The sequence below is a fragment of the Amphiura filiformis genome, chromosome 16 (assembly GCF_039555335.1).
Source record: "Amphiura filiformis chromosome 16, Afil_fr2py, whole genome shotgun sequence".
In the NCBI taxonomy this organism is placed as follows: domain Eukaryota; kingdom Metazoa; phylum Echinodermata; class Ophiuroidea; order Amphilepidida; family Amphiuridae; genus Amphiura; species Amphiura filiformis.
In genome coordinates this window covers 22,113,715-22,139,914 of record NC_092643.1, presented here as the reverse complement: position 1 = coordinate 22,139,914, position 26,200 = coordinate 22,113,715, and the positions used below count along the sequence as shown (strand labels likewise).

At 34.8% G+C, this 26,200-nt stretch overlaps 1 protein-coding gene across 1 annotated transcript in view; it reads right to left on the bottom strand.

Annotated features, from left to right (window-relative positions):
• The window catches only part of LOC140135728 (probable G-protein coupled receptor CG31760), a 204,882-nt gene that overhangs the window by 59,425 nt on the left and 119,257 nt on the right, over nucleotides 1–26,200 (bottom strand). The window contains exons 4-5 of the mRNA XM_072157329.1: nucleotides 19,834–20,169; nucleotides 18,056–18,124 (exon numbers count right to left, since the gene is read on the bottom strand). Coding sequence (XP_072013430.1) covers nucleotides 18,056–18,124; nucleotides 19,834–20,169 — 405 coding nt within the window. The remainder of the gene's footprint in view (nucleotides 1–18,055; nucleotides 18,125–19,833; nucleotides 20,170–26,200) is intronic.

The following is a 26,200-nucleotide window of genomic DNA, read 5'->3' as shown; positions in this document are numbered from 1 at the left end:
TTCAAAAGAGGTACTTGATACAGTAGTTCTTTAATGCAAAAGTGGGAAAATCTCTAAGAGCCAAGTTTGCGAATGCTGCAAACAAGGAATGATATCACTAAATAGATTCATCAGGTTTGTTGGTAAACATTATGAACAGAGACGAGGGGGCCCACTTCCTTAGTCACGTGTATGATCCTCTCCTGGCTGATAAAACACCCTCGTCGGCCGGGATTCGTCCAACCGGAAGTAAGGATCAACAACCATCATTCTGATGATGCCTACCGACCATGATAGGCGAAACCGTCAATAGTGAGTTACATTTTGGTTTTGTTCAAATGAAATCATTTATAAAGGAATGATATCTTTTGCGCACGCGCCCATCTGGAACCTGCAACGTTCATGTGATGTTCAAGGGTGCTGATTGGTTATGCAGTAAGAAGTGACATCGAATTGACCTCACGCTTACAAGCATGGTGTATTATGTATATATCCTACCTGAACGTGCTATACCATGATACAGTATAAGTAATTTATGATACACATGCCCAACAAATAAGCATGGTGATACTTATTATTATTATTATTATAGTAAAAAACACGTTCAGTCTCGTTTTTGTATTTATATACATCTATGATTTGTTCAATACCCTTTCGGTGCCACTATTGAGGCACCTCCAATCGTGTCTACAAAGTTTACTTATTTGACAATACTAGTTTGCCAACAGGCACAATAAAATCGTTTATAGTCTTACAGACAATCAAGAGAGCTGGCTCAATACAACAAGTACACGCCACAAGCAGAAATAATGTCACTAACGTGATTTGGATTTGGACGTTTCTAGTCTGTTTTACTGCTCAAAGTTACAAAACCAATTTTTTCTTCAAAAATAATAAATGATTTCAATCACTAATATTAATACTCATTCAAATTCATTATGTAAATGCTTAATATGATTATTATCTTATTGATAGCATTAAGGAATGAATAAAAATTGGAAAAAGTTTAAGATTTATCCATCTCGTGCACACCACATGGGCACAAGAAGGTTTAAGGACTAATCAAGATGGCTCCGCTTGTAAAATAATGTGAAAAACCTCTTTTTGTTTTCGTTCGCCGGAGGATTTTTAATGTGAGGTAAACAGGGCGGGAATGGATTTGAACTACATCATCTATCAATGTGTCAGCTTCTTGATAGCTTTGTTTGTATTAAACTAGACGACTTTGTGCGTTACCAGGGGCATATGACATGAAATGATAAAATGAAAAAAGGGCGCGAAACTTGATAAACAGAAATAGGTTCCAAAACGTGCGATTTTCTTTTGTATGATATTTTCTTTACTAAACAAATCCTTCCTTCCAAATCAAGTGCCTTAGAGGAAGGAAATGTATAAAACGAGACAAATACTTTCTTCAAACAAATGGTTCAATGGTTTGAAAATGTTGTAGGCAATATTTATTTTAAAACTCCACGTGTGCTATAAATTATAATAGTCTTTATTTCATTCAAATATTGCATTACAGCATATAATATTAAATAAAAAACGCATATCAATAATCAATAGAAGTGGACTGTCTTGTCTCTATGGATGAAGTCAAGAAATGACGGAAGTAAGAGCAAGGAGATCGAACCCATGACCTCTGTAATACTAGACATGTGATGTCAAATGTCAGGTTGGAGGGACATATCGTTGGAAGCAATATGCACATACTAATTTGCATAATACACTATTACGCTATATGCACATACTAATTTGCATAATACACTATTACGCCAAACATAATCAAACTAAATTTGATATAATAAACAACATAAATAACAAGAACAAAAAGAGTTACATTCCACAGACAGCTGCTGTAGCCATGAGCATTATAAGATATTTCAAAGGAGAAGTTGAAATTAATGAAAAGAGACTCTATAAAATATGCACGTTTTATATTATCTTAAGATCTTAAGATTGTGAGAAATAATAATAGTTCATAGTAGTGACATTTTAAGCTATTGCACACAGTATTTCGCCTGAAACAAAAATCACTGAATTCAACATTTTTCTCTTTTATGCCTTTGAATGTTTGAGAAGTATGTCAGATAACAAATAGCGCTCGAATAAGGTTTTGATTACAATCTATAGTTCCCATATTCAGTAGTTTTGTCTTCTTTGATCCGAACCTGTCGGCAAAGTTTCTTTACAAAAACATAGATTTGAAGATATCGTTTAGATAAATTACGCAGGAGCATATACAAAACAATAACATCCATGCCCCAATTAATTTAGCTAGACATTTAAAGTCATTCCTTCTAATGCTTTCTAAATGGATGACTTAGCGATACGTAGATGACGCAGAATGTATTGTTGATGGTATCTTTCGAGTTTATGGCAATATTGTTTTAGGAAAACATTAATCATTGAAGCATGCGGAACAACATATTGGTTTGAAAAACTATTTTGTTAGATTTATATGTATTCTTCTGGGAATCGTGCATGAATTTTGTCAGCTGTATGTCGTAGTAATTGGTACAGTCTTTATTTCCTATAGTGTAATGGGGGAACTAATTTTACTAATTGGGTACCCTTCTGCTATTTCATTGTATTGTCTTTGCAATAAAATAAATATTGGGATTGAGCATTCTATTCTAAGGATAGTCTAACTATGAATATATGTAAATAAATAAATAAATAAATAAATAAATAAATAAATAAATAAATAAATAAATAAATAAATAAATAAATAAATAAATAAATAAATAAATAATACCAATAAATAAATAATACCAATGAATAAATAATACCAATGAATAAATAAATATGTTTTACCGTACTAAGCCTGCTTGTTGAAAACCAATGCTGCGCTGAAATAAGAGCTATTTTTTCTTCTACACAGGGGTCGAATTTACAAACTGATTTGATATTGAATTGAATCAATTTGATAAACATAACAGGAATTCCAACACTAATGATTAATTTAAAATGACACTACTACGCAATTATGATTGGAACAGGATTTTCACAAGATACTACATATGTATCTGTAGTCCAATGACCATTGCATCATTTCAAGATAACCCTTTCAGTTCAGTGCTCAAGATTCTTGATAGGAATGGAAATGTTTTTGAGTCACTACCGACTATTAAGTTACATTGGATTTCTACTAAATGCGTTCGGTTACACAGAGCTAATGTAATCTGTGTATAGTATATTCCCGTATATGTACGTTAGGGTGCCGATGAGCACTTATGCTTATGGGGAAATGCGCCTTTGAATACATCAGGGCTCTACCGAGACCTCTACCAGCATGCGGTGCAAAAATCAACAAAATAATAAACAAAAAGGTATGATTTGCGTTTCTTGGATGGGAGTCTAAAACATATTGCGCCCTCAACGTCCATTATAGACTTTAGATGTCAAATATGACTTACAGTCAGTCTACTCTGAAGTACCTACGCGGACGCACACATTGTGCCGACTTTGAAGGCACGCAAACCTACAGCAGCAACGCAGCACTGCGCACTGTATACGCGCGTTGTCACTTTGTACTTGAGAGTGGACAAACTGTATCTGATTCAATTTGCACTTCATATTAAATTTGTCAAAAATGCAGCCATTTTATCCATTAGTTCATTAATCAGTACTCGTTCTTTCATCCAAAGATGTGGTGATATACATAAAGTACACAAACTCCTTGTTGGTCTACTTGTCCATATACTTAGCTTGGTGTGACCAATACCTCATGAATTGCCTATGGCTCAATGTATAGAAATTGGACCAAGGCATGTTTGCCACGCCCAGTAAATTGACTGTTTCGGGTGATTCTAAAGCGTTAAGGTTATTAATTATTTTAAACTGTTGTGATTTGGTAGTTCACAGCATCTTACGAATGGTAGTGAGCTTTGGCAAAAACTGCATTGCTCAATTCATAGCGAGTGTGTAGAAGAATTAAAATATCACAGATATACTTTTATAGGTGCTGCGGTTCTTGAGTTACGTTGTAAAAAAGGGCTGAAACAACAACACTTTTGTAAAACGTAAATAACTCATTAACAACAATAAATTAAGCAAGTTTGCAAACTATACGATTTGTAGAATGAACTTTTGCAAAACATCAAGGTGCTAATTTTCAATAATATATTGATCTAGAAAATGAAAATCGATTTTTAGTTTGCGTTCGACCAACAATACCTCGTCTACCCTTAAATACACAGATTTACACATTCAAGTAATTATGTGCTTTTGAAATAATCATGTGCTTTCCCTTTGACAGAATCCCATGTTTCGAAATATACGAAAGTCTAAACAACAGTTGAGGTTTGCGAATCATCTTCAGGAAACGTCACACACAAAATCTGCGTCTGTGAATATGCGATGAATGACTGGTGATTCCTTGTAAAACAAAGGGATCGCATATAACTGATGACGAGTCTCCCGAAGATTTGTATAACCTGTCTATTGTTAACATGGAATGCTGTGCGTATTCCACAGTACAGAATAACCATGTTTATTATTATATCACTCATACATAAATTCTAGACAGTTCATTGGTTGATTACCATTTATCATTTTTACCATCACCCTCTCCGTGTGATAGTCTTTACCATCATAGTGTTCTGCCGTAGTGCGCCTGCGCCAAGCCGTGCGCTGACTCTTGGACTCGCCGATTTAGTTATGGGGTGGACCCCAAAATGTGAAGTATATCACGGCAAAACATGGTGTTATGTTGATAAAAAATGTATTTCCTACCTTAAATAGTATTTTAGTAATAGAATTTATGCATGAGTGATATAGAACAAATATTAACTGTCTTAAATTCGTGTAATGGTCGAAATATAATCACTCTGTGAAAGATGTATTGTTCCATTCCACTCGCCGTTCCGGCTCGTGGAATGGAACAATCCATCTTTCACCTCGTGATTATATTTCGACCATCACACTCATAGACAGTTAATATTTGTATACCATTATATTCTACATATTGGGTGTATAAAAAGCATCATGCACAATGTTAATATTCTGCGTTTCAAACACTTTCTTATCAACCAGGCATACTTCTCGGCTCACCGAGTCACTTTATTCCTTGAAACAGCTTTGCAAACTTACTTGGAACGCCCGCTATTTTTAATTTTCATTTTGATTAGATTTTAACCCAGTACAATATAAATGATGGGAACTAGAGCACAGGGTAGCGCGATACGCATTGAAATGCTCAAGGCCTTTCAGCACGCGACACAGCCTATTATATTGGCATATGTGATAAATAATAATGTCAGATGTCACCCATTTTAAATTTGCCGTTTAGCTGAAAAGTTTTCGTGAGTAGGATTAACTATAGACATTAAAGTACACAGGCAGCTGATAATGCTTCGATCTGGGTCAGGTGGGAATAGAATAATATTTTTATTATTCATCATTTTGAACTTAGTAAAGATGACAGTGTGATGGTATGTCATTAGTATTCAATCTCGCCCGTCTCTGCTAAGTCTTGAACAGTCTTACGCTAGCAGCAAAACGGAAGACAATAACTTCTTTGAAAGGCGAGATTGTGATGTTGCTTTTGGCTGAGCTTTGGTGGATGTTTTACATCCCTACAGCAAACACGTAGGCTTGTCACTATTCAACAGGCTCCTTTCACATTCCACCATTTATTCGATATTCTGCTTGTTCGACATGCCATCAACAACAAGGACCGGCTTACTTGTGACTTTCAATAGGTATGAATTAGGATCATGGCAGAGTGGGTAGGGTTAGGATTATGGTTAGTATTGGGTTTGGGGTTAGGGTTTTCCGTTTCAATCAAGCTGAGTATCGAGCAAACCGGAAGGCGTCTGCTCCTTTGTATACGCTCATTTGTTCCGTTGTATTCGGTATCACTAAATTGAAAACGCTATTTATTTATGTTTGCCTCGGAGAGGGGAATACGCCTTTATCAGGCTGATAGATGTACAAGTATGCCCGCCACCTTTTTACTTTAAGATTTTGGTTTTATAATGAGAAAGACTAAGCTGCCAACATGATGAAGGAATATTACGATATATTTTGGCGGCTGTGATGCTTAATACATAATTTATAAATCGCGATTTAACATAAACAAATAAGCTATGTTATCATTAACTCATATGAAGAAATACGTCGATGGTGGGTTATTGAATTGAATATATACATCTGAATCCTAGTTATGTTAAGGGGGACTGCCCTAATAATATATACATGACTGTGCTTGGTGGGTTTGACATAAAAATGTGCACCAAGTTAGATACAACATAATCCACAGTTTTTAGTGGAACTATTGCTAATTTCAAGCTGAATAGATAATTAAAATCCCAACTGACAAAAAAGTCGACCTATATTGATTTGAAAAACTTTGTTATAATACCCTGGATCGTAATACATTAAAATGCCTGTGCGCCATTGAGACTGAGGAAAACCGATACCGTGCGGATGAATCTTGGTAATATCTCAGCAAGAATGTCAACTAATGAGTAAAACATACCATTTCAAAGCATGAATCCCAAAATGCAAATTGGTATTATATAATTTTAAAGCTTTTTTTCGCTGACCTACACACAAATAGTTCCTCATCTTATTTTCATGCATTTATTGGTAATAAATAACCACCTAATAATGTAATTATCTCTATTTCTGAATTGGATATGGAGTGTGTCATTTAGTATACACCAGTAACTATAATTCCATTTCATACCGAGCGAGAGTTTGCATTTTTTCTACACCTGTGGCCTCTCGCTAGAAGCAAAGAATTTCATACTGTTTTTCTTCCATTCATATCCTCGCCCCCTAATACATTTTCTGATTTGAATGACAAGAAATTCCAACACGTCGGCACTTTTTGAAAATATGACCAGTGGAAATCTTTTCCTATAAAACCAATGCATTACACACATTTGGACAGTATTTCAAAAAATCAAAATTATTTGATATCAGAAGGACATTCCTCATATTCAAAATGTAATTTGGTGTGTCTGATATGCTCTCAGGGCCCACAAAAATATTGTGCAAAGGTGGGTGACCGAACACAGAACATTAACAATTGTAATGCGATCAAGCAAAATCAGCTGGAACTCGGAAATATTGATTTTGAGATATACAAAAGAAAATATTTCCTTTTGTTTCCTGTTCTTTTGGAAACTTTTTAATTGCTCATACCTATGGAACTGGTTGTTGAATTTCAATGGGCTCTTGTGCAAAATGCAGCTTTGTAAATGCTTTTTACTATCTTATAAGAAACTGAAAATTTAATATTTCCGAGTTCCCACTGATTTTGCTTGATCGCATCACAATTGTGACCAACAATGTGTTGAAGCATACTGGAGAACAATATTAAAAGAATTATTCATTGCATTAATTATAATTATCCCTGACACGTTTAACATATTTAGACGCCACCAACCACCCTTTTGGACACCCTTTCACATTTTCACTGTGTTCAAAACACAAGATCGTTTCAAATAGTTTCCACACGTTTTGTCACCCACGATCATGTAAAATATTTAAAAGACAAAAAGTTCTGCACCGGTGATCAAGCTTACTTAAATGCACTCAGCTCACTTTAATTATCTCACATATATGTGTTGCATCAAAAGGTTGGAATCTAGGTTAACTCTCTTCACGCGGGTGTCGACTGCAGACGACATGTTTCAATTTTTTGTTTAATTCAGAAATGTAAATTTTCGTGACCATATTTGGAATCAGCAAGAAATTTTGATTAAAATGAGTACAAACAAGCCTAGTATTGGTTGAGTAGTTCTTAAGATAGCTCTTGATATTTTGAGAAAAAATGTCAAAACTTGAACTTTTTCCGTTGAAGCGCATGGCTAGCAGGCAGATCATTAACATGTGAATACTATTCATAAAGATGCATACCACAAGTATTCCGCTGCGTCTGTAAAGGGTCATCGTCTGACCCGTTTATTTTATTTTATTTCACCGCCTTTAATAAAAAGACGACCGAAATTGTAGTGAGTATGAGCGATTTGGGAGGTTACCAAAAGATTATTGAGCAAATTCAGCGAGGCAGGTAAAACCCGAGGCAATGTGCGCATTAAAGAGGAACTGCTGTTATCTGTCTTCAACAGAAATTACAAGCTTTAATTTTAAAGACTTCGTACCAAGAGACAGGGATATTGAACGATATCTCGTTCAATACACTCTACTCTAGAGACCAATTGCCGGGTTCCAGATGTACTGTAATATAATGTTGTAATTACTCCAATAAGGTCTATATTACATCAATAGCTGCTTGATTTGGGCAATTCTATGTTTAGGCGCTATACGTATGTTTCCGCCATTTGTGATGCGATAAAGCAAAATCAGTCGGAACTCGGAAATATTAAATTTTCAGTTTCTTATAGGATAGTAAAGAACATTTACAAAGCTGAATTGTGCAGAAAACCCCTTTGAAATTGAACAACCAGTTCAACAGATATGAGCAATTAAATAGTTTCCAAAACAATAGGAAACAAAAGGAAATATTTCCTTTGTTTGGCTATATCTCAAAATCAATATTTCCGAGTTCCTACTGATTTTGCTTGATCGCATCACATTTTAGTTTTAAAACTTTAGTTTATTAGAAGTTAACTGCACATAATAAATCAAATAAAAGTAAGAAAAAACTTTTGTTTCAAGCGGAACGGTATGAGGACAAGTCTAACTATCATTTCTCTATGTATAAAAAACGTAATGTGCAATATGAAAAGCAAAACGCTCGTTTTGAATTCGTGGGCGTTTTTTTAAAATGGCTTTTGAAAAAGGGTATACATGCAAATCTATGTAGAGAGTGGTCGTTGAGGGCAATATTACCTCCGTTTTCATTCAGATTTAGGCTTGTAATAAAATATTAGCGGTTTGTTGTTCATAACATTTGTACAATAGAATTTTATGTTCTAATCCATACCCTGGATTTATCTATTACGGCTAGCGAAGAGAGCCAAAAAGTTTTGAACAGTCGGGGAATCGAGACCCGTGCACTCCAACCTCACTTTTGAAAACTTGCGGGTGCCACTGAATCAAAGGGGTATGTCATGTAATAGTTCACACAAGACCTTTAAAAGTAACTGTTCTATATTTTAATGTTTAAGACACATGGGTGGTATTGGTAACTGTGAGATAATAACAACACTTTTATTCTTTTCTGTTCAATATTTTGGTAGGTAAATATCGAAAACATTCAAGTCCCATTCTACAACATTCACATTTTATTTTATCATATGTTAAAAGCCTCATGATCACAAAGTTCTCCTGGGCGAAAGAAACTCGATATTTTATAAAGATCTCCCAAATCCCAACACCATGCCACAGACAAATAACACCTTAATTATAATTCGAAACATGTTTCGGTGGCATTATAAGCTACACGTTTGTTTCAAATTAGCAAGGGAAGACATGAGCGAGAACAGGGATCCAAATTACCCCGGGGTTACGCACTACGTGTTCGACCACCTTCTCCCAGTTCAATTTCGGCTATACCATTAGTTTGATAAATTATCTACTTACTTTCTATCACATTTGATGGTTGAAATCATCGATGAGAGTCGGGAAAGACAGGTAACAGACATTATAAAAACGTCTTAATGTACGAGGCTCTAAATATATATGTTTCAAGCTGCCGTTGATGGCGCTGTTATTTATGTTGTCTATTCCATTACCCTCGTTTATTTAAAGCTTGTCACCAGAGTTCACATAGGACAATTATTTATGGAGATTATTGTCTGAGAGATTCATGTGTCTCTTATGTCGGCCTTGCTAATAGTTCTCTACAACATAATTGACTGTATTGGACATTTTACCCGCGTTGCTCGATACGAATAGAGCATTTAACACAATTAAGTCAATTTGACTATTATTGTTAAATCTTTGTCTTTGTCTTGTCTTTTCATCAAGCACCTTATGGGTATCTTTGTATGTAAATACCAATGTCTTATCTTAGCGCGTCTAGAGTGATCATGGTGCCTCATTTCTACATTTCCCTATATGCACGTTACATTTGTGTTTCAAAATGTGCAAAAGTTAACATTTACAGTAAAGAAACTGAACTTACCAAACTCACAGGATAAAATATAGAAAATGGTGTAACGCCGTGCCTGGCACAGTCATATTAAAACCCGACATTTAAGGAGTTTAAGATTCAATTACGCATCGTATGCCAACCAACGCTGTCAACAATCTACCCACCCACTGTACCCAGTACATATATAGGTCTACTATATAGGTCTACTTTCAACATACCCAGATTAGAATGAGTTTATGAGATAAATTTACAACGGGAATAGCTACATAGCTGCAATATCACTGTATCGACTTAAGTGCTGCTGTTAGTAACGAATACCACAACTTCATCTACAACTTCTGTTTCTTATATCTAAACTTTGGATATCTGAACTAAAGATTGGGGAAACCACCAGAATGGAATGGGAGAGACATGGTCTTAATTTGTTCTACTCTTTTCGACACTGACTTTGGTTGTTTTGTTATGAATGTACTTGGACCCATCGGATTATGGTTTCTTGAAGATATCTTGTGAATTTTGGTAACTAACGTATACGCATTTGTTTTCAAAAAATGATATCATTAGTGAGATTATATTTACTTTTAAGTACTTTTAACTTCAATGATGAACTTACATGCTCGTAAGCAATTTAGAATTTAAAAATTCTAAATTGCTTACCCGCATGCAAGTTCTTCATTGAAGTTATTCCAACGGTAGCTGTCATACGGCAGCATTGTTGTATTTACTCAACAACTTGACTATACCAGTCTCACTCACTCACTAGTGATCTTGTAAAATGTAATCAGCCCAATTGACAACATCGACCCAGTTCTTTTCCTTATCTCTACTGACGCTTTTCCTGGGTGATGGGGACGAATGATATGACATATACATTTTTATTTTAGGACAGGGACATGACATTCTGGTTTTAGATTGAACTTTTAGCCATATAATATAGGACATGTGGTTCGGTGTCATATGTGATAACAACGAATATTTGGTTACCCTATATGGCGTCATTCATCGCGTATCAAATCTTTTGCCTCAACTCAAATGAAAGATTTTTGAGGTACTATAAAAGTGATCTGAAACCAAACATAATGAAAAATTATCGCTGGTGAGGAAATGAAAGCAAAGTAGGTTTGATTGATTTATAGCTTTCTTTTATATAATCACGATTCAAGACAAAAGTATATCATCATATAATATGTCTAGCTTGAGTAATTGTAACCAATTCGATTATATTGCACAATCTTAAACATTGCATAACCTGTGAAATAAACGGTGTACAATTTTGTTGACTTTTTATCAGATTGTTATGGAATCGGGAATATCACATCTTGATATTGTTTTGCTGAAACCCAATATTAAAAACATATATTATATGCACACTTCCAAGGTGAATAAATTGCCGACTGAATACTTTCATAACATAAACATGTAAATAATAATCAATAACAGTTTAAATGAATATTCATTCAATTGCCGGCCCAAATCTTACAGTTTTGTTCCTATTCTAGGAATGCGATATCCTTATTCTAATCCACAATGTCCACTGAGATTTCCCGCGTAAAATGACATGTGTTACTTGACGAACATGAACTGTGCGTTACCCATTGAGATTTGCTATCGGGTTGATTCTACGTATGTCTTCCCAACACGCATTGCATTATAAACAATTATATTAGCGGGCGTGTACACGTTGCATTTGTAACGTAAAATTGACGTCATTCATGCGAGTTGATTGGTCACACACGGGTTTGTCACGTCCAATTTTCTTCACATGTACAGGCCGTGTGTATGTATGCATCATTGAAATGTCTACCTTTTCAACGGTTTCTAACGGAGAATATCAATATGGTACCAGTTTACATGTGCTTCTAAGGGGTTAACAGACAATATATCAATTTTTGAATACTATAAAGTTGTATCAAACATAGAAGTATCATTTTTAGTCATTTTTCAATTCATCCCCGTCTAAACAAAGGGGTCTTTAAGGGCCCTGGTATAACTGTTTCGACAGTATTTTTTGTGGGACATGAGAGCACATCAGACATATCGAATTGAATTCTGAATACGAGGAATGTCCTCCTGATATCAAATATTCCCCAAAAGACCTAATTTTTTGGTGTTTTTGCTAAAAAAATCTTCAATACAAAAGGTCAAAATTTTCAATTGATCGTCGGCTTTTTATCCCAGCTACATACACTTTAAGTACATATTAGATTTAGAAAGTTTACTTCGAGGACTGTTAAATATCAAAAATGTCAATTTTAAATCATTTGCCATAAAATGTGTATTATATCGCGAATTTCAGAAGGACATTCTTCGTGTTCAGAATGCAATTCGATATGTCTGATGTGCTCTCATGTCCCACAAAAATACTGTGCAAACGTTCATACCCCACCCCATCATGTTGTTTCAATCCGGTACACTGAAATGCCAAACTATGCACCAAATGTCTTTGCCTAATTGTAGGACCAACCTTTGCCGTGCTCATTGTGGCTGTGTGTATGTATACACCATTGTCTGTAGAGAGTATCTATAGCTATGTAAGGTTGCCTGTAAAAGGGGCCTAAAATACATTATTAATGGCTACATAGTATTATAGATAATATTCAATATAAATTGTACATCGATACAAAATGCTCAGTTATTTTAACTAAATATATTTAAATACATTTTGGAGAATTTCCAAATGTTCAAGTAGTGATAATACGTTAATATCTACAAAGTGTTCATTTGACTAATTAATGTAATTTTTTCTTATTTTTATAATATATAGACGTCGCAAGCTGCAAAGGATCATGAGAAGACGCCGATTGTTTTGACGGTGCAAGTGCTCCATCCAATGAGATTAATACCCTCGAGATTTAATAGAGATTAAATTAATATCGTAAAACGGGTTAATATGATTGTCTATGAAATGTCAAGTCAATTTCATCTCACTGTAAGTAATCATGACGGGTTAATGTATATGCTGTCCCCAGTGTTTTTATTTTAGGGGTATATGCTGTCTGCATGACGGGTTTGTGTTTCTATTACGTATGTTCTCCCAGCAAACAAAAATCACGTTATAAACGTGTTATGAACAGGTTTTTAAAACATTTGATGTGAAAAAACACCACCAAAACAACGTTTTAAAAATGTTGTCGAAATGTTATTGTAAAATAGTTTGGGCAAATAGTTTGGCCAACTATTTTGTCAACACTTAAATAACATTTTAAAACGTTTTGCATCAACTTCTCAAAAATATTTTTGACTCATTTAAACATTTTTTTGTGAAACGTTTTGTGTCTGCATAATGGGTTTGTGTTTCTATTAAGTATACTATATCTGCATAACTGGTTTTGTTTCTGTGAAATTACTATTATGTTCAACACTGGCCATCCATATCCTTATCGCGTCAATGCTTTCATAGTACAAACCAAACATAAGGAATCATCATGAATATATATTTGTTTTTGGACACTTTGACCTTCGACATATCGGGGAAATTGCTGTAATTATTATTAATTTATTTATTATTGTCATAATATTATCTTTAAAAATATTTAATTAATATATTCAATAATGATGTTGTTTTTGGGTTTGTTTTTATTCTTGTAAAACATTTTAGATTATATTTTGTACTCACAAAAACCAATGTTTCTGAATTTTCTCAAAAGGTCAGAGGGCAAAGTGTCCCAAAACTGCAAAAACTGTCCCACAATGCATTGCAAACTTCCAATGCCAATTTGGTTTATTATGATCACTATTATGAGCTTTTGTTGAAGTCACATGCCCACTAAAATTGTCCAAAAACTTAAATACATTGAAAAATATCAAAATATCAATAATGATTGTTAAATTTTTTTTACTGTAAATACATGTATTATGACCGATAAACAGCAAACATTGAATTAACTAATATATTGATAATGATTTAAATGTTGGCATTTATACGGTGTCTTTCACGTGTATTAAAGTGCTTTATATTGTATTCCGCTGTCGTTAGAATATGCCAGCTGTCATACAATGCGCAAGGCATGCTCATACCTTTGGGCGGCGCACAATAACAGCTCCCAATTTCACCTCAGGGCAGAGAGGCAAATAAAGTAAAGCACCTTGCCTAAGTGTACAATACGATGGCACCGCCGGGACTCGAACTCGCAATTCACCAACTGCAAGGCAGAGTCCGTACCGCTGAGCCACTGTGCCATAATGTATAAATTAAACAAAAAGGCCAGTCAACCTAAATAGGAAAACTTCAATCGACAGACGTGGCCTAGATAGATGAACTACTGACCCATTGGAACGATGAACTCGCCAATAGCTCGAGGTATGTTATATTGTCATATCATGTGGGGGACAATATAGACATATCCACTTTGAAGCATTCTATAGCTGCCAGAAATTAAATACTCTTTTCTTAAGAACGAATCAGTTAGTCCATTTTTTGACTAATGTATCTGGAAGCTATTTCCATTACATCACAGGTAGTCTCACGATGATAAAATTGTATTCATATCTTTTTTACTTCAGGGGCTAAAGATATTTCAGACATAGCATATGTTAAGGTATTAATCTTAGGGAGGTGGCAAATGGCTTTGTACAATGAGACGCCAACATAAGTGCTTGTCTTCTTTTGAATTTTGTTCCTGTAAATATCTTTATAACGGTTTCACAGTTTTGTACACCTAAGTACACCATCTGAAAAGACGTATTCGACCAACTTTATGCACAATATCTTCGCCACAACTGGTCTGTCCTCTTATCACAATTGCAGATCGATTGGACAGGTAAAATAGAGATATCGCTCCCAGCAAAATAGATTGAAAGAATTTTTACCACTACGCATTTTCTTTAACGGTTTAACATTTTTGCTCTTTTTAAAGTACACAATTTGAAAAGATGCATTTGACCAACTTTTATACACAATATCTTGGCAGCACAATTAGCTGGCCTCTACTCCTATCACAATTGCTGATCTAACGGACAGGTAAAATGGAGAGAGATATTGCTGAGAGCAAAGTAGATAGAAAGAATGTTTTACCACCACGCTGATATGGTAAGTTGTCCCAACCCGTTTATATGCCCGGAAGCAACTTATCCATCTAGCGCTATCTGATGATATAAAATGGCTTCTCCGTCCGGCTACTTTAGTATTTGAATGGTGTGGATACGAAAATTGATGAACTTATATTTGTATGTGTAAATTCCAATATTTCTCGTTTAATTTTTTGTTTTTGCTGGTTCAGTTTGGATAAGGCCAAAAAATTGTTGGGTCGTTTTTAAAAATATTAAAAACCTTCAGTTTTTAAAAATCCAAACAAATTATTCAATAATGCTGCTTCCATTTGGGACATTTGTCCATTTTGACTACTGGATACCTGTTAGATAATCAATTTAAGACCGGTCTTTCAATAATTAAATGAAAACATTTTTTTGAGCATATCTGTAAAAATCGTCATTCCAAAAAAAGCGACCTTGATTTTTCAGAATGTTGGCCTAAGCTGCTGCTCGCAAGAGGTTCGCTAGCATTTCATATAGTTTATATATTTTAAATATCTTTATGTGCATGATTATACAAGTAACGTTTGCTAATCGATTGTGTATAAGTTATGCCTTTATGTGATATTTTACCTATAGATCTCAACTTTGCAACCAGACACGCGATTACAACTCCAAAATTTGAGCTATGACACAATAAAACAATTTTAAATATTTTTTTCGATTGAAAAAAAAAGTTTATATTAGCGGTATATCTCATAATATCGGCCAGGTCAGGATTATTTTCAGTTTGATGCAGAGGTTTTGTTTAAAAATGACAGTCAATTTACTGGAGCAAACCATCATTCACCTGGTATAGTCTATACATTGAGCCATAGGCAATTCAAAAGGTATTGATCACACCACGCTAAGTATAGGGACAAGTAGACCAACTAAGATTTTCCTATTTTATGCAAAACACTGTATCTTTGGATGTCAATGCTTAAATGAGATGGGATAAAAGCCATTGCGTAGATTATTTATTCTGCTTTTCTCTTATATATGAGTTTGGTAAGCAAAGAGAACGTATATATATATTTATATCCTTCATTAATAGATTCTTGTTCATTGATTGGTTAAAAGTGTGTCACGTGATCAAAAATAAACACACTATTCTGCGAGGAAGTGCAAAAAGTACTATTTACGTCCGTAAATAGTACCTTCAAGCCGTAAATAGTATTTCTGGATATTTACTATTTACGGATAGCAGCATACCTACGTCGCAGTCCATAAAGCATAACAATAACATTGAACGTCGACATTGACTATGAGAGTATTTTGTCACTGCCGAGAAACGACAACACAAAAATGGCGAAATATAAATCAAGCTGGAGTGGGCTGCTACTGCTGAAGAAGATTCACGATTTCAGCTGTTTAATTTGAATTGTTACCAGTTCTAGCGCAGGAATATGTTTTAGACCAACACAGTCAGATTAGTCAGATTCAGAGCAATACTGACATGGTAAGCTTAAAAACAAACACTGACAGTGCGAGTAGTCTTGGACCGCCGGCCGCCTAGCTGGCCTAGTGCCGTGCGTACGGAGGCCTATCCCGATGCATGATGGCCTTCGAGTTTAGGCCTACATGTAAATCTTTTTACATGTACATCTTTTCACTAATCTTTGTACAAATAATCTATGAATGACATGAATGAAGGCAAACTGGAATGAAGATACAACTTGAACAAATATACACTGACAATGAGTAAGCTTAAAAAACCATGAACACATGAACATGCATGACGACATTACATTGGGAATCCTTGGACCGCCTAAACCGGCCTACCTAGGCCTTTCTCGCAACATGGTGGAGTTTTCATGTAATCTTTTAACCAATCAATGAACAAAAAATCTATGAATGAAGGATATAAAACAAATATATACTGCCTTCATTCGAGGTACTGGTTAAAACTATGGTCCCTCGCTGAGATCAATAGTACTATTTTCCTTCGGGGCTGCGCCCCTCAGAAACACCTGGGGCCCATAGTTTTAACCAGAACCTCTCATGGCAGTATATATTTGTATAATATTATATTTTAAATTCTAAATTTGACTCATTTTAATTTTTTTTCAGTGTATGCAAACTAGCATTTACAACAACGCTTCGGGTTTCAACCCTTCAACGGTTACAAAGCAACTGGCAATGATGGAAATGAACATGACAACAAGCCCATAAGAAAGAGAAAAAAAGAAGAAAAACAATGAACAAAAATCAATGGTGTGGAAGCCGCAAAAAAACTTCAGGAGACTTAAATGAAAACTACATTTTGCGCACTCTAATTATTAATAATGTATACGACCTATATTTTATATTATATGTTTAATTTTAACATATTTGAGATACCTGCTGTACATCGTATGCATAATACAAAAAAAGAACTATATATTCACTATCAAGATGTAATGTATGTTCCTCATCTATATACTTGGGAGACAGTCCCACATACATTGGGTGGGTGGGTTGTTGAGTGCTATCGTTGATAAGATAAGTGAATGAATCTTTGAAACTAATTCTCGCTATTCGCAATAAAGGGCGCCAGCCAGCGGTTTGCGATGTAATCGTGATGTATCATGGGAAAATCGTGATGTATCATGGGAAAAGGTCGACATCAAGTCCGCGCAATACGAATATTACCATGCTATTACATAGGAACACGTGACAATATTTTTAGTTTGTCAATATAACGGTATTACACGCAAATCGATAGAGAAAAAATAATTGTGCACATTTCAAATCACATTATTAAGTATTATTGAGTATCGATTCGCGTGTAACACCTTTATTTTGACAAACTAAAAAGATATTGTCACGTGTTCCTATGTAATAGCATGGTAATATTCGTATTGCGCGGACTTGGATGTCGACCTTTTCCCATGATACATCACGATTACATCGCAAACCGCTGGCGGCGCCCTTATTGCGAATAGCGAGAATTGAACTTAATGAATTGCTATTAAAAAGTAGTAAAATTTCAAATATATCCCTCACATGCAGATAAAGTGACAGATACACATCGTATCCAAAGAAATGTATGTAAAACAATGGACTTACCGGACAGTATAAGAAAAATCCACCAAGAAGGATTATTCTAAGTAAAACTGGACTTGCTGCTTTTACGACCTGTAACAAATATTCAGAAAAATTAATATCACGACCTGGTTAACGGCTCTGTCACCCACATTTGCACAGTATTTTTGTGAGGCCTGAGAGCACATCAGACACACTAAATTTCATTCTGAATACCAGGCAAATTAGACGTTTTTTTAATATAATACAAATTTTATGGGAAATTGTTAAAATTGACATTTTTGACATTTAAGAGTCCAAATAAAATTTGTATTAAACGCGAATTTAAAAAAAATCTAAAATTATTTGATATCAGAAGGACATTCTTTGTATTCAGTATACAATTTGGCTTGTCTGTGTGTTCTCATGTCCCACAAAAATAATGTGTAAAATTAATGTAAGTCACCGAACCCTTAACAGAAGAAAAATTAAACAGGCGAAATATTATGAAAGAATAAAATGTTTCAGTTAAAGCCATATTATAACATTTTCATACAAAATAGATTAGCATTTCTTTGCCATAAAATGTTAGTGTTTACTGTCAGATATATCCCCTTTTATTTTTGAGCCGAACAACTACGACCAAGCAAAGAAAATTGGAATTTACTACCAGCGCACATGTCGCCAATATGTACTACTCCTTCGGTCATGTTATGGTACGACCCTTTGTTGTGTAGATCACCGTCCCGCACGCCGTTTACGTACTGTGTGTTATGAACATCGTGTATGCGTTCGACTAATAATTCCATCGTAATAATAAAACACCGGTTCCATCGTTTTATTCAAAATCTCGGATTTTGACAAAACTACAGCACCTAGAGTCTTGATTTTTGTAGGGTACGTATATTGGTTTAATAAAGTACAATATAATCATGTAAAAAAATGAATTAAAAAAAATGTGAGGGCGTCCTCCTCAGCAAATGTTATAATATGGCTTTAATCTTTGGTTGTTCAGACAGTAAAATGTAATTTACTATATCTCATCAAGACGAGACGTGTTTGAGTCACATAAACCTGCTTTGAGCCTATGACCGTCGCAATTGGCAAAAAGTGTCGACGTTTATTCGCTATTGCATAAAATCGTTGCAAAAGTTCCAAACAATAATTGTTCAAATAATCAAAGGCCAAGGGCATTTGATGACTCGTTAGTTTGTTGTAAAACTGCAGAGAAAATTAAATTGTATATCCATTGGTACTTTTTAGCCACCGTAATTATAAAGTACGTGCTTACGTAACTTTTACGGTCACTTGCCAATTTAGTATTAATGGACCTCGTTTTTCAAATAGATTTCTAACATTCGATATGATATATAATATTTAAGTTTTTATTATTAGAGTTACCATAAATTATGTATTTTTTGATAAGGCTAATTGCTTAATGGCCCGTAAGTGTTGTGATAGCACTTAGAGAACGGTCAGCAGACCTGCCTGACAGACCTATAGTGCAAACCACGCAATAAAAATAACAAGCAAGCTTGAATTTGGTGGTCACTTTAACTGCTACTCTGCCTTTTTTAAAACATTTGTTGATCTTTTATGACTGATTGCCTTGTTGCTCAATAGTCTACCAATGGTTCATGAGAACAAGTATGAATTCACAAAGAGCTGACATGTCACAATGTAAGAGGCGCGACGAACGTTAACAGAATTGAAATTTAAAATTAGCTTGAGAAGTTTCTTGTGCATCGTTAGTCTTGGTAAAGAATGACATTTAAAAAATATACATCAAATAAAAGTTGTGTATAATTTCACGAAGGTCTTACCTTAACGTCGCTAAATTGAATGGTAAATATTAAAAGGGGGAAAGTCCCCAACATAACCGCACATTGTAGGGCTAGCAACACAGTCCGTAAAGTCCAATTAAATGGAAAAAGACACGAGCTACTATCGACACACTCATCACATCCGGGTCCGCACGGAAGACACTTGAGTTCATCATAAATGTTTGATCGTTTGCCCAATTTCAGCTCAAATTGTTCTTCTAATAATGTGCCGTTATAGTACCTATGTTGAGCATTGATGTCAGGAAAGTAAAATCCAGGTTTACATTCACATTTGTATGATCCTCGGCGAAAACCAAGCGTCGGGACGAAAATGCACTGTAGAAAAAAAAAAAAACCAGACAACGATTATATAAAGAGCAGTATGAATAATGGTAATAGTAATTTCATTATGTAAAAATACATACGACGTATATATATATAAACTTATCATCGCACAACATAGTGGTATTTCGGGAACGATCTAATTTGAACCGATGGCAGAACAATACAAATCTGGTAGATGAACAGTAATATTGGATATCTACACTTATCAAGGTCAATAAGATTTTACAAAATTGACATGAACAAAGTTAAGCACGCTACGATGGGCAAGAAGACTATGTAGGAAGAAGTACTCTTCTAAGAAAACCCAGACCTTTCATTAAGTTACAAGTGCCTTAAAGAAAACGTAACATAATCAACATTTGTCAACCAACTGCCTCAGTCGAAGGTCACTTCATACAGTTTGTTCGGCTTATAAAATAGGCGAAACAGATTAGGCTCATTAGTACACGCAGCACTTACGCTTGTGCGTTGCCTAATGCGTGACTGACGCACGCGTATGTGAATTTACGCGAGCGTAATTTGGGACATTGTTGACTCGCACAGTAACAAAAACCGAATAATTTTCGCCTATTGTAAGCCCAACAAACTTTGGGAGCTACACGACTGTAAAAGGTTACCTTATGTAATTAATAGACCCATATGTGTCATGCATTACTTTTGCTTATATATGATAACCTGTTTCAATGATCACCTCGGTGATTAGCAGATAAAAAACCTCAGGGGAGCTCAATTTACGTAGTGAAAATGAAAACCGTGTTTAAGGCATAGATAATGTAATGTTTTTAAGAGCTATCTTTATGTTATTGTATCAGTTACATTTGTACATAAGCTTACCTGTTAATATCATACAATTTACCAAATATTTTACCATTTTTAATTATGTTTACAAACAATAGGATGGTCTATCGATATGCTTGAGAAAGCAACATACGACCACTTCACTTTTCAATAGTACTTGTCCTTTATCTGATTTAGCGCGAGTTTTAACTGCATGGGTTCTCATTAAAACACGTTAGTACCGTAATTGTTTGGGATGACGTCACTAATCACCTCATCTATTGTCCACTAGTCGTTTATTTATGCAGGAATTTTGAAGATAAAATCAAGTCAAACGTTATATTTTTGTTCAACTACATATTGTCACCATGTAGTTCCAACAATGAAATCCAGCATTCAAAAATTACAACTCAAAATAAACTAATGTAGGAATATAAACCAACATCCTATTATCTCTAGCTCCCTATGCTTATATACTGTATTCAATATTCCATTGCCAGAAGTTACAACCAGGAATTCTATACGCTGGCGTGACCTCGCAATGCTGTAGTGAATCACCTTCTGCCTAAGACTAAGTTTATTTTCCCGCCAGAAGTTAAGATTTGGTATGGCTTTGGCATCTTATGTTTCTCTTATTAGAGTTTTGACAAGATGTGATTCAAGTAGCATTGGCTCTATTTGTTATATAGTGTGGGTTCAATATTATTTAGAATATTCTCTAGCATTTTTGTCTCTAATTTGAAATATCAACAACGGCAATAATGTAAACAATAATAATGCTTCCACTCACTTCATTCTATTAGGTTACTTGCAATACTCTCTTGGGTTACTACAGTTCTTGTCTGTTATGCTATATCTGACGCAATTTATAATGTATATGATCCCACCACTGGGATACAAATGTTCTGAATCATTATTGTTAAAATACCTTTAGGAATTCAAAAAAGAAGTTACAAATTTTTCTAAGACTTTTCTAAAATTTCAGTACTTCTCATGCAGTCTGCATTTATGCAGGCAGACAATTATGATGATAAAACCAAGTCAAACGATATGTTTCTACCATTTACGTAACCACCATGCAGTTCTTATATTGAAATTGTCAACATTCAAAAATTCAAAATGACCTAATGTAGGAAGATAAACCAGCATTCAATATACTATCTCTAGCTCCCTATATGCTTATATTCAATATTCTGTTGCCACAAGTTATATTAACCAGAAATTATATACGATGGCGTGACCTCGCAATGCTGTAGTCAATCACCTTCTGCCTACAACTAAGTTTATTTTACCGCCAGAAGTTTAGGTTTGGTATGGCATTGGCATCTCAAGTTTCTGTTATTACAATATGCTTGAGAGTTTTGACAAGATAAAAAAGCGCAGTGATTTATAGTGCGCTACGCACAGGCACAACGCCTAGACGTTGATCCACAAGCCTCAGCACACTTTGCAAGTTGTCGCTAACCACTACGGCCCCACATCATTCCATAAACCATTTAACAACAAATCAAGGACTTTGCTGCTATATACAAGAGCGCACAACCTAGACATTCCACAAATAACCATCGCAACCAGGATCAGCTCCCGGAGTTTCGTACGGGTTACAACGAGACAGGGAATTTCAAGGTAGCTAAATTTTTCCACGAGAGCATACTAGGCACCGCCAGGGTTCGAACCCGCAACCTCTCGCACCATAGTGACTGCTTTATAGTCAATTGGTTCTATTTGTTCAAATACATTGGTTCTATTTGTTCAAATATATTGTATGGGTTAGATATTCCCTCAAATTTTGGTCTCTTATGTGAAATAACAACAAATAACAGCAACAGCAACAATAGTAAATTTACATCGCACAATTCGCCGATCGCACGGTCATCTTAAAACGAGATGTCAAACGTATGCTTTAATTACCGAGTACGCGTTGCAAAAGCCTTCTTGCGCCTTGCTAGATGAGTGCAAGAAACAAAAATGCACATTTTGCGCATACGTTTGCAGGGAGAAAGAAAGACTTTTAAAATCATTAAATCTCATCCTATCAAATGCTAACGAAAGTGACCAAATGCTTCAATGTAATTGTAGGGCCATCATTTGTGCTCATTTCAACGATAAAAACTGCCACTCACAGATATGCTCCAATGAAAATTAACGTTAATTGTATGGGCTTGAAATTCTCAGTGTATGTAAGAATAGTCATTTTTATTCTAAGCCAAAACGGCGACAAAATATGATTTTTTTCTTCTTCTTTCTTTCTTTCTTTCTTTCTTTCTTTCTTTCTTTCTTTCTTTCTTTCTTTCTTTCTTTCTTTCTTTCTTTCTTTCTTTCTTTCTTTCTTTCTTTCTTTCTTTCTTTCTTTCTTTCTTTCTTTCTTTCTTTACTTCTTTCTTTACTTCATTCATTTGTTATCATTTACTTTGAAAAACTTTTTCACTGACTTTTTCACTTTCTCATATAATCGTTTATTTTCCTATTTATTTTGTTATATAATTATGTATATAACGTGTACTTTTGATACCTTTACGTAATATTTACGTCATAGTTTTCTGCGCAGGCTTTTAAGTAGGGCACAGTTCAATCCACTTAAGTTACTATTTTGATACATGAAATAGATTCTGGAAAAAGGCTATTCTCTATTTCTACGGCTACTTTCTACATTTCCACGGCTCTTGATGACAGATAAGAGTCCTTTATCTAACTTTGTATCCGCCTGGGTCAAGTAAGTAGGCTTTCAATATTTCCCGTTACGATAGCTTTTAACAAAATCAGAAAGGTTTCGTAGAAACAAACATTCATTCTCACGATATCATATGAAACTCTGTCCAATATATTATTTCATATGTATTGAAGAACATGTTTTCAATCAATTTTGAATTTTCTTCAGATTCAATTACATGCTTTCAAGTATCATAAATAATATTACTGTTTGTTAAAGGAGTACCGTAGAATTCCGTCTAGAAGCATATATGCCTCTAAACGAGGTTTTTTTTAACGAAAGATATGAAAGGCCAATACCCTTCTCAAAAACATTGCAATAGATTGGTCTTACAAATATACATGTTTGTACAGCCGCCTTTATCAGTAATATAGTTGTTCAAACTCCAAATAACGTTTTTGTTGAGAGTGTCTGCCTGTTGTCTATTGTGTCAAAAAACCTCGTTTAGAGGCATATATATGCTTGTAGACGGAATTTTACGGTATTTCGTGATCCTGACATCCTCTTTTTTATTACATTTTACAATAGATATCCAAAAAAAGCTTATCCCTAAAATTTCAGTTGATTCCGATTTTGCGTTTGCGAGTTATGCATGATTATGTGTTTGACACTGCTCTGTGTTGACTTACGTTCTGGTATACCAGAACGTAATTCGAATTGTGCGATATTTTTGCTAAACGAACTAATCTGCAAGAATTTTTTGTACATAGTCATTATGTAACCAGAGGATTCCAGTGGTATAAAAATCTCATTTTTTTGGTAGAAAAGTGGGGAGATGAGGCTATGGATCACGATATGCACATTTAAGTAAAATACATTTATACATCAACAAACAAAATACACATAACAATAATTCATGAAAATACGGAATATTTATTACAAATTTATTCGAAATTCGTATTTTCACATCGTCGTGAACGTGGGAACAATGGCTCGAGGAATTTGTATCCAATGTCATTACTTACATGTCTTATGACTTAGTTTTTCCATCATAAGTTCAGCAATTGTAGGTATCTTTCACCTGTATTTGATGGTTACACTAGGAATAATACTTCAGATTCTCGTATACGTGCACCGATTTTGTATGAGTGACGTCAATTTGACGAGGTACATTTGAGTAGAACACTGTCCTTATTTTCTCGACGATTTCAAAAAGGCGAGCGTAGAACGTCCAGCGAACTATACGATATCGGAAGACATTACTACTTTATGACTAAAATGGTTTTTTCTGGCCATTTAGTTTGAGATTCTACACACAGGACCTGGACAGCATAAAGAATTTCTTAGGTTATACTTGGAATCCTTTTTCCTACTGGCGGGATGTTAAATTCTCCACCATTTTATTCTATTAGTATTATATAACTTATATAATACTTCTCTATACCCTACTCAAAATATATTCTTGTATAATGGTATAGTGATTGAAGCTATGGTAATGTTAAAAATATCATATGGAACCTACTGAGTCAGTACTTGCGGGAATGAATTTATCCTTACTATGTATTAACGCTTGCCTCGTAAAGGGTGTCCCAAAAGTGTGCTACACCAGTCTTTCAAACAGTTAAATGTTATGAAATGTTAAAAAAGATTACACATATAGAACCATTTGAATATAGCACATGATAATTATTAAAGTGCAAGAGCGCCGTGATTTATATTTTCAGTTAAATGTTTCTTATTATGTGACCGTCCACGTCGAAACGCTCGTAAAGTCGGCCCCTGCTCAATTTTGTTTTCTTCCGTGTTTATAAAATATATATCATAACCTTTACAATGATATATCATTTGACTTCAAACAATATCCAGAAGCGGAGTTATGGCTTGTTAAATGTTGCTCCTTCAGTAAAAGGGTACAATATTTTGGTGCTTCATTATTTCTCTTTTTCCACATCGTTGGTATTACATATCAAATTGTCATAATTGGCGGTCACTTCAAATCATCCCCAAGTCAACGAGGTTCAGGAATGTCCTCTCATTGTTGATTGTTAGTTAACCCACCACTTGAACAGGATTTGGCCAAAGCAAACAAAGACTAGAGCTATTTACTAACTCTATACATATGTATAAGCTTATTATCCTCTTCAACAATAGGATTAAAGATTGGCGTTTGACTGACACTAAAATGAGAAACATGTGGGACAAACATTAGGTAAATGTGAATACAACCTTTATGTACATTTTTCAGTGTAACTCGAAATACAATTTGCCAACTTTACGAGCAGTTTGAGATGGATGGTCACATTATTATGGCGTTGTAGGAACATGTTAAGGACTTACGGGACACCCTGAAGTTACGATATTGTATGCCATAGGAAAACGGTGGACAATGTCTATAGAACCAACACCATATTAGTATTGGATTTCAAGTGTAATTCCAACTACATAGTACAGAATAACACTTGTTTAAGTACACTGTCTACACAACGTTCGGCTGCATCCATTTCTATTTGCCATGATTTTCCAAAGCTAAATCTAGACTCTTTCCCCTCGAGTACATCATATAAAAGATGATTGTGTTACTGTTGTAATACTAAT